This window comes from Hyla sarda, chromosome 3 (genome assembly GCF_029499605.1).
Source record: "Hyla sarda isolate aHylSar1 chromosome 3, aHylSar1.hap1, whole genome shotgun sequence".
Lineage (NCBI taxonomy): Eukaryota > Metazoa > Chordata > Amphibia > Anura > Hylidae > Hyla > Hyla sarda.
The window spans coordinates 352,433,759-352,444,400 of record NC_079191.1 but is presented as its reverse complement, the minus strand read 5'-3'; the positions used below and the strand labels follow the sequence as shown (position 1 = coordinate 352,444,400).

General features: G+C 40.1%; 1 protein-coding gene across 1 annotated transcript; it reads right to left on the bottom strand.

Moving 5' to 3' along the window:
- Positions 1 to 264: 264 nt before the first annotated feature.
- VSX1 (visual system homeobox 1) lies at positions 265 to 4,510 on the bottom strand. The gene is made up of 5 exons (XM_056563378.1): positions 4,129 to 4,510; positions 3,411 to 3,489; positions 2,827 to 2,950; positions 2,521 to 2,701; positions 265 to 2,003 (listed from the first exon to the last, which is right to left on the bottom strand). The coding sequence occupies exons 1-5, from the start codon at positions 4,508 to 4,510 to the stop codon at positions 1,735 to 1,737; spliced, it is 1,035 nt and encodes a 344-aa protein (XP_056419353.1). The 3' UTR covers positions 265 to 1,734.
- Positions 4,511 to 10,642: the final 6,132 nt, after the last annotated feature.

The window sequence follows — 10,642 nt, the reverse complement described above, 5'->3', positions numbered from 1 at the left end:
GCTGGAAAAGATGGATACAGTCCTAGGAGAGTGTCTCCAGCCCACCGGAGCACCTGAAAGCTGAACTAATTCATGAAGGCTAAAGTCAGCAACCGTCGAGCCGAGAAGTTCGTGACGAATCGAATCTCTGTAACTTCGCTCATCTCTAGTCAGTTTGTCTATGATTAAGCTCTCATTTTATGTGTATCCTTTCACAGTCACACACAATTGTTTCCCTTATAATCACATGTCCGTCACACACAATTCGTTTCTGCAAATAAAAGATACAGAAAGCTTTATTGGTTTATATATAATAAATATATGATAAAATATAACCAAACAAATGTAAAAACCCCTGGCTACCAAAGTGCTTCAATACATAAATATAAAATGGCCATGAATGACAAAGCCGGACGTAAGAACACAGATTTACAGACAATTCAAATAATTACAAAACGTTTACTATCCTCTTTTTCCCAAAATATAGAGTATTTTCTTGTTAGAAGCAATCGTCTTCTGTTCCGATTTTCCCGCATCCTTTCTCATATTCTATGCATAGATAAGTAAGGAACACGCTCATTTTATCTATCTGAGCTTATAAAAGTTTATATTTATATACAAATGTACAGTGATTCTGTATAAGGCTGTTGAATTCTTAGATTTTCCCAACTGAAATGCTAGACCGCCACATCCAAATGCTTAACATATGCTGACCTATCCAGAGATGGTGACAGATCAACCCCTGATTCTAATGAACAAAAAATATTACTGACATTTTTGGGCTAATAAGCGTACATTAAAAAATAGCTCAATAAAAATATCAGCAAAACCTAAAAAAATTTCCGAACACAATGCAACAATATGGTATCCAGCCGATAGTTTACCTCGCATCAAAAATAATGTAATCTTAACCGTTCTAGGTTGCTTCAAATTTACATTCTGTTGAGAAAAAAATATTTTCCAATCTTTGCATATCTATAAATATGATTTATCAAAAAATATTTGAACTGAATGCTTATTTTTGTTTTTAGAATTTTTTTTTAAAAACTGTAAGTTTTTTGTATACTTCATTTGTTTTTATAAATGTAGGTTTACATTCTAAAAATATACCTGTGTTCAATTTTTATTAACGTGTCTTCTTTTTACCATAAAATCCACATATCATATAATCAGTAAAATATTTTTCCTTTCTATGTATGTTTAATATAGAAACATTAATTTGATTAAGTGAAATTACTGGGCCTTTCATTTTTCGTTGAATAATTATAAAATATTTACAGTGTTTTCCGATATACGGATTTAGTTAATGAATGCATTCCATAAATAAATGTATTTTGAGGTTCAGGGCTTCTTTAGTGTACTACGGTATTTTCACGAAACAAATCTTTTTCCACCAAAGTGACATAGATTTTTTTTAGGATTTATATGGTATTGGACTATTGCTTTGTAGACAGCTTAAATTTTTTTTAAAAAATGTTGGTTTGTACAAGAGAATTCCAAAAGCCCTAATAACTATTCTTGTATACATATAAAAAGCTAAAACATTTTAAATAATTTACACAAATTAAACAATTAGCTTATGCTCTGATGATGAGGAAAAAAACCTCAATAAAAAACTGCAATAAAGTTTTTAGGAATTGCTGGTTGAAATACATGTGCAATAAGGAACGTCTGTGATTGTATTTGGCCCTACCATCTTGTTTTACCCCCCCCCCCCCCCCCAAACTACCTGCCTCTTATATGAAAACATTCGGCTCAATGTTCACTGTCTGTGGTGTCATTTTGACTGTCTCTGTTGGATCCATGCCTTATATTGCATGGTGTCTCTTGTTTTGCTGTACTTGAGAGGTCAATGGCTCTCTCTTCTGAAGTGTCCGTACTATTGCTTCTGTCCTGCATGTTCCTATGGGATTCTGATGGCCTGGATAATAGGTTTTCGATATGATGTTCCCTCCTGTAATTATCTATTTCTTGTTCGTCCATATCTGGCTTTCTGGTGATGTCTACAGACTTTTTGTGCATACCTAAAAAGTGAAAAAAGAAATGTATTTTAGTTCATAAATTGAAAAACATTGCACAGGCTTACAATTGGTATAATATATATTTTATATAAATAATCAGTAATTGTATATTTTTTTATTTGTAAAAAACCTTATTAGGCGTCTCAACTTTAAAAAAGTGTAGAAAATTTTGGAATATAAAACCTTAGAATATAAACTATAAATGAATAAATATATATATATATATATATATATATATATATATATATATCCTTTTTCAAAAAGACCCCCTAAAATTGCACAAAAAGTAGTCTTCTAGGGGTGGTATTTTCAAAGAATGCATAATAAAGGGTGGAACTCACAAAAACCCTTAAAGGAAATCTGGTCTGGGTAAGGAGGTTGTCTTTTTAAAGGGGTGGTCTTTTGGGGACAGTTAAAAAAGTGTTTCATAAAGCCATAGTACAGCTGCTTGTAAATGCTACTTTTATTATGGTTTTCTAAATATAGATTTGAAGGTATCAACAGCAAAATGCTTCCTTACCCAATAGCCAAGGAGCACAGGAGCCAACAAGACCATTTTTTGCGGAGTTGATGATGGACTCAGGGAGTGGGATGGAGTGCCTCACCATGGCACCATAGAGCCCATACTCTGCCATAACACTGCTTCTGCCCCAACACTTCTCACGCTTTCTCCACTTAGCCCTTCTGTTCTGGAACCAGACCTTTAATAAACAATAGCAAAATGTCATGAATTGTACAAAACATGGTGGTCAAAGTAGCCACTTTTCTACTGCGACTCGCATTTGGGTTGTAGCTGAGGCAGTAGGTAAAAATGTTCATATGTTACCTGTATCCGGTCCTCAGGCAGTTCTGTCTTGAGAGCCAACATTTCCCTGGCATACACATCAGGATAATGAGCTTCATTGAAGGCTTTCTCTAATTCCTCCAGCTGATGAGCAGTAAATACAGTCCTGCAAAATAGACATATGATTATGGAATGTTGCCACCAGTTGCCAAAAATATATACGCCCCCCCTCAGTCCAGACTAGTATCCTACTGGTAAAAACATTAAGCATAAAAAAAAAATGTGTTTAGTGTGAGGCTCATGAGTTTGTAGTTTTTTATCTCATATATATATATATATATATATATATATATATATATATATATTATCTTGGCTCGTAGGTCCGAATTTGGAATTATTATGTAGTATATATGAGCTACAAAATAAGAAAAAATTGTGTTGCTAATATAAATATTACAGGTTATACATAGATAAAAAACAAAGTGTCCTGTACAAATTGTTGGAAATATTGTGCTTCAGTGTCAATACACATAAACTTATCCATAGAATCCTTATTTTCTCTCCTGATCTACGGGCCTACTGAATACTAAGCATGGCTAGTCAAAACATAAAGATCTCCAGGTTACCTGTGTCTTCTTTTCTTCCTTTTTGTTTGGGAGCCAGATGCCTTCAAATCACTCTTATCTCCTAGGAGACTATCATCATCTAGAAATGCAAACACGAAGAATTATAACATGAACTTCGCTATTGCTCACTAAATATTATAGAATAGTACAAATCGTACACAATAAAATACTATTAGATTTTGGTGTGAAAAATTGTAAATTGAAATCCTAAGTTTAATGATTAACATAGCAATAGTACGTGTATTGTGTTTAACATAAGGACATAGCAGTGCATTAGCTGGTAACATACGCTCAGTTCAGACTAAAGGGGAAAGTTGTGTGATGTATTTACAACCGACCATTCAGCACCACAGAGAGGTCATACAAGCTGGACAGCTCTCTGATCCAGGGCTCAAGCTATAGCAATCACTTTCTCAAGCTGCTGTCACCCAAGGAAACAGCACACACCAGCATTAACTACATGCCCAATACACTAAAAGTGACCACACAAAATTGATACAACATGGAACTTTAAATATGCAAATGTTTATATTTTGAAGAATAATGTATTTTTGGGGACAATTTACTATTTTTCGACCCACTAAAATGAATTTTCCCATTATACAACTATAAAGGCCAATATCCCCCCGTTTTCAGACATTACATATTAAAGCCTTCTATTGATATTTTTTAGTACGATAGAAGTATATATTTTATATGCAAATATATTGTTAGTTACCCGAGATATTTTCTTTGTGCTTGTCTGAGCTGTGGAGGTATTGATGATCTGCTCTAGGCTGAAGAAATGGTATGTGAGTTGGAAGAAGACATGTAGTCCCAGTGGGTTGTTGAGAGGCAAAACCACACAGAAACCCCAACCCAAGGGGCAATGAGCCATTAGTCAAGGACACCCCGCCAAGACCTCCTCCTGGACCTTCACAGCTGGGAAGAGAAACTGATGGTGGCTGTAGCTCCGCTTCTAGACCAAGCAGGTCTGTGATGGCAAAGCCTTTGGATCTCATTGCAGGTCCATGAAAACGCCCCGATTTCTCATTTCCCATACTTGGGGCCAAGATCTTCACTTTTGATTTGCCTTCTGAGATGTCATCTCGCCCAGTCATGACTGTATAAAGATGGGATAAGTTTACTTTCTCTTTTCCTACTACCAGGAAGATCTGAAGGATATAAGAGGTCAGTGCCAGGCAGGGGGTTTTTATGTTGCTCCCCAGCTCCAATAAGCTCCCGGACATGCCCCTTGCCGTGTTTAGAGAGGGTTCCACCTCCTTCTCAATCCCACAGGATTAATTGGCACCAATTCACCCCATCTCCCCCCCCCCCCTCCTCCATCCTCCTCAATCCGATAAATTCCCTGGCTCTAACCTCCTGTTTCCTTCTCCCTCCTGCTCGTGGTCATTTTTTTCTATGCAGGATGACAGATTTCACTTAACTTTACATCTGTTGAGGAGACCCTTTGTCTATTAGTGAATGGCACATAGCGACCTAACATAGTGAGTTAAAACCCCTCCCTTTCATTGCCCACTGATTGATTCTGACACATAACTACCAGACCACAACAGGGGGTACTGATATTACCAACACTAGGAGAAAACAGGGAGGAAGGACAAGGCTAAACCTCCTGACATTCAAGTGACCAGTGATCCTGTATATCTGGGGTTAATCCTTACAAGGGAAAACTTATTTTAGGCAACTTTCTTTGCTAGTAGTTTTTTTCTGTATTACAAACAACTTCTCTATTGTGTTTCCATAAAGATGATCCTCACGATAGCATTATTATACTGATATTACAATGTTACTGACAATTATTCTGCATGCTGTAATATACTGGGACTTAATTTGGTCTTCAACACGTTAAACCCCCAGATTAAAACTATGATCGGCACTGTGAACTTGATAATCGGTGCACGCTGAAAGATGTTGCAATCCCCTTAATATTCTATTCTGCAAACATTTATGAAGAAGTACAACGGCAATGGCAATACTTTCGCTCAGACATTTCAGTCCTAACATACTATCGTCTTGTTTCCACACTGTAGTATTTTGGTCAGTATTTTACTCAAAACCAAAAGTAACAATGTCAGTTCCACTCCTGTTTTTAGCTAAACTAAGACTGATAAAAAAAAAACTGTGAACCCAGCCTAAAAGGGGTACTCTGATGGAAAACTTTTATTTATTTATTTTTATCAACTGGTGCCAGAAAGTTAAACAGATTTGTAAATTATTCGTAATCCTTCCAGTACTTATTAGCTTCTGAATACTACAGAGGAAATTCTTTTCTTTTTGAAACACAGAGCTCTCTGCTGACACCGTGAGCACAGTGCTCTCTGCTGACATCTCTGTCCATTTTAGGAACTGTCCAGAGCAGCATATGTTTGCTATGGGGATTTTCCACTACTCTGGACAGTTCTTAAAATGGACAGAGATGTCAGCAGAGAGCACTGTGCTCCTGATGTCAGCAGAAAGCTCTGTGTTTGAAAAGAATTTCCTCTGTAGTATTCATAAGCTAATAAGTACTGAAAGGGTTAATAATTTTTTTAATAGAAGTAATTTACAAATCTGGTTAACTTTCTGGCACCAGTTGATAAAAAAAAAAAAAAGTTTCCCACCGGAGTATCCCTTTAATGTTTGTTTAGTTCCGTGTGAATGTTCGGAGCACATAATAAATATTTTGATAGCATTTTGAATCTCTTCTAAAACACCCACAGATACATGAAGCCCCATTGAACTAATTAAATTTAGGAATATATAATAATTACCTAACTGGCCTATATATTAATACAGTGACCCCTCGACCTACGATGGCCCCGACATACGATAATTTCAGCATACTCCTCTCAGAGGCCATCGCATGTTGAAGGCAGCATCAACATACGATGCTTTTGTATGTTGGGGCCATCGCATAAACGGCTATCCGGCAGCGCAGACTGCTTCAGCTGCCACCGGATAGCCGTTTACGGTGCACCGTGAGCTCCGGTGATGATCACTTACCTGTCCTCGGGGCTCCGGCACGTCTTCTTCGGGATCCCCTGCATCGTCGGCGCTCTCCATCATAGTCATCACGTTGCTGCACACGCCGTCCCGTCATCCAATAGGAGCGGTGTGCGTAGCAAAGTGATGGCGGCGACGGAGAGCGAGGATGCCGGGGAAGCAGAGGCCTTGCCGGAGCGTCAGGGACACCTCGGGGACACGGCGACAGCGATGGAAGGCGACATCCCGGGCAGCGGTGACGAGCGGTGACGGTCCGGAGCGGCAGGGACAAGTGAGTACAACTTCCTCTAACAGTGGTCTACAACCTGCGGACCTACAGATGTTGCAAAACTACAACACCCAGCATGCCCGGACAGCCTTGGCTGTCTGGGCATGCTGGGAGTTGTAGTTTTGCAACATCTGGAGGTCCGCAGGTTGTAGACCACTGTCCTATACTTTACATTGCACGGATCCCTCAACATACGATGGTTTCAACAAACGATGGTCCATTTGGAACGGATTCCCATAGTATGTTGAGGGACCACTGTATATATTTGATTTAACAGATATAAGTATAGATACCATAGGCAATTGCGAATACTGCCTAATAATTAAGCAGTGAAAAATGTTACTTTGACCATCTGTTTGATAAATCTGGTGCATCTTTATACTGTTTAAGTTGAGATGACATTATTTGGCTTAGTGTGGGCCACAAATATTGGTCACAATTTTGGAGCACTTTTTGTTATCTGCAAGGCTTTTTCCTCAGCCACACGTCCTTTTATTAAGTCACACATCCCTGTCAGCCGAGACACACAAGTATCTAAAATAAATAAAAAATGTGGTGCAAGTCATGTAAAACAGATTTTTGTCTCAAACTGCACTAGAATTCTGTCACATTTGCAATCAATCTGCTCCTTTGTTCAGTAAAACTTCTCCCTACTTATTTACTAGTAGACCTTCATAAAAGGTGCAGTGTTTACTCCTCTATTCATAAAATAAAATAAGGCAAAAAGAAAATAGAATGTGCACTCACCTGTTTAACTCCTTAAGGACCAGGCCCATGTTGACCTTAAATGGGCACTGTCATGAAAATTATTTTTTGATATGTTGTAGTACTCAAGTACTACAACATATCTCTAATATACTTTTATTAAAAAACAAATGCTTTTAAAACATTTTAAAAGCAATTTGAAATTCGGCCACTAGGGGGCGCCCCCCTAGTGGCCGAATGCAGTGCGGAGTGACGTCACTGCAAAATTCCGACTGATTCCGGCAGGGCATTAGTCGAAATTTTGCGCAGGCGCAGTAACAGCCAGGGCTCCGCATCGGCTTCCCGCACTCGCCGACGGCCCTGCTGCAAGGTGCGGGCGGCGCGGGGGGTTGGCTGCTACAGCAAGGTGCGGGAAGTGCTGCTCCAAGGTACGGGGGGGATGGGGGGAGCTGCTGCAAGGTGCGGGGCGCTGCTGCAAGGTACGAGCGGGATGGGGGGCGCTGCTGCAAGGTACGGGGGGGGGGGGGGATGGGGGTTGTTTGGGTTTACTTACCGAGCGGCAGGAAGAGTCTCCCCCGCACCCGTCCCTCCCGCATCGGCTCCTGGCGCATTCCTTCCCCCATGAATCTCCTGTCCTGGGTGCCTCCAGTTGTTTTACCACTACAACTCCCAGCATGCCCTGACAGCCAATAGATGTCAGGGCATGCTGGGAGTTGTAGTGGTGAAACAGCTGGAGGCACCCTGTTGGGAGAACTAAGGGCGGAAGTCCCCCCCAGCAGGCATCAGTGACGTGGTGCCTGCTGGGGAAGTCTGCCTGGTAGTGAGCACACTACCAGGCAGACAAAATGCCATTTTAAAAATAGTAAAAAAAATAAATAAAGGCAGGGAGGGTGTTAGGGATAGAAGTGCAATAGGCAGGGACAGAAAAAAAAATCATGATGGTGGGAGCTACCCTTTAAGGACCAGGCCAATTTTATTTTTGCATTTTCGTTTTTTCCTCCTTACCTTCTAAAAATCCTAACTCTTTTATAATTCCATTCACAGACCCATATTAGGGCTTGTTTTTTGCATCATCAATTTTACTTTGTAATGACATCACTCATTTTACCATTAATTGTACGGCACAACCAAAAAAAAACAACATTATTTATGTGGGTAAATTGAAAAGTAAACAGCAATTTATGACATTTTGGAAGGTTTTGTTTTCATGCTGTACACTTTACGGTAAAAATTACATGTTCTCTTTATTCTGTGGGTCAGTACGATTAAAATGATACCCATGATATATGCTTTTCTATAATTGTAACGCTTAAAAAAAATCTCAAACTATTTTAACAAAATTAGTATGTTTAAAATTGCCCTATTTTCACCACCTATAACTTTCTAATTGTTCCATATACGGGGCAGTATGAGGGCTCATTTTTTGTGCCATGATCTGTAATTTTTATTGGTACCACTTTTGCTTATATTTTACTTTTTAATTACTTTTTATTATGTGATATAATAAAATGTGATTGAAAAAAAAAAAGCTCACCGTTCACCATACGGTGTAATTAGCATTATATTTTGATAGTTCGGACATTTACACATGCGTCAATACCAAATATGTTTATTAATAAAAAATGTTTAAGCTTTTTGGGGGTAAAATGGGAAAAAGGGATGATTTACCTTTTTACACTTTTTATGTCCCCATCGGGGACAATTTATAGCTTGATATATCACTTAATTGCTAATACTGTTCAGTGCTATACATAGGACATAGCACCGATCAGTATTATCGGTCATCTTCTGCTCTGGTCGGCTCTATCTCAGACCAGAGTAGAAGACCCCAGGAGACGGCCGGAGGCAGTTAAGGGGACCTCTGGCCGCCATGCTGGATGGTCAGATCCCGCTGCAGCAGCATCCATTTTAAGTGCCGCACTGCCACAGATGCCGTGATCTGTATTGATCACGGCATCTGAGGGGTTAATTGTGGACATAAGCGATCGCTGATGTCTGCCATTACCGGTGGGTCCCTGGATGCTGAGAGCAGCCGGGTCCTGCCGTGCATGACGCAAGCACCAATCCGGTGTTCGCGGTCATCACGGAGCATATATGTACGTCATGGTGCGGAAAGTACCACGGCACCATGACATACATTTACGTTCAATGTCATTAAGGGGTTAAAATGTAACATTTATTCGGCCAAGAAAATGTCCACCGTGGACACCGTGAACGTGGAAACAACCTCAGCCGAAGCTTCTTTTTCCCTTATTTAATTTTTGGATTTAGTTAATTTTTGTCATGTTGCACCCCCAATGATTTAACATGAGCACCTAGCAGAATGCTTTCATGCGCACATTAGGTGTAGTACTTTTTCAGTTACAATGGAGCTGTCTAGTCAAAAAATGTAGAGTTTCATGAAAATCTAATTCTTCCAATTAACCTTTAACCTTCCCTCATATCTGTTATTAAGGAGAAGTGCTCATCATGTAGATGCCTTTAGTTATTTATATATTATATCAGTGTGTGGTGAGTGACCCGCAGTGTATGGCGGGACCACAGGGTGTAGCAGTGTAGGTGGATGGGCAAGATGGTATTAACTCCCGGGGCAAGGTGTGATTAACCCAAATGTTTGTGACGCCAGAGCTGTTTTTGGGTACCAGAACCACATGAACGGTATCTCCGCTATTCCAATGGCTAGGTAGTGAAAGGAGAGTCCACAACCAGTTATGGTTTAACGGAGGCTTTACTGAGTTTAGGTGGTATCTAAATAGCTGGGTACATTAGTTGGTGCCTGATGGTCAGGCAAAATCTTCTCGCTCATAGGAGTAGGCCTGGGTACATCTGTACTGGAACGGTGAGATAGGTACTTGGGATCCATCTCTGGTGGATCAGGATACTCCTCCTGGATGACTGCTCCTTTGGCACATGGAGGAAGAAGACCGAAGGGATCTGCATCCCAATCTTCAGAGGAGAAATAGGCAAATGGAATCTGGGTAGAATTCTTGGGTCTGGTGACAGCAGCTGCCCATTCCCCTCGCAAGCTTTGCACTGGAGTATACTCAACAATCTCCCCGCTCTTTAGAGAATGCTTTTCTGAGGGGAGATAGTCCCTCTGTACAGCTCTCCTGTTGACTAGGAGAATGCCTCCATGGTGACAGTCCATGAGGGTGCCGAATCCCCGTACACGATCAAACTTTACTACTGTGGCACGTCGGTGCTCCAGGGGTGGCTCACCCTCCCGGGGATGCTTTAGTTTACGGATATACAGAGCCTCTAACTGCTTAGTGTC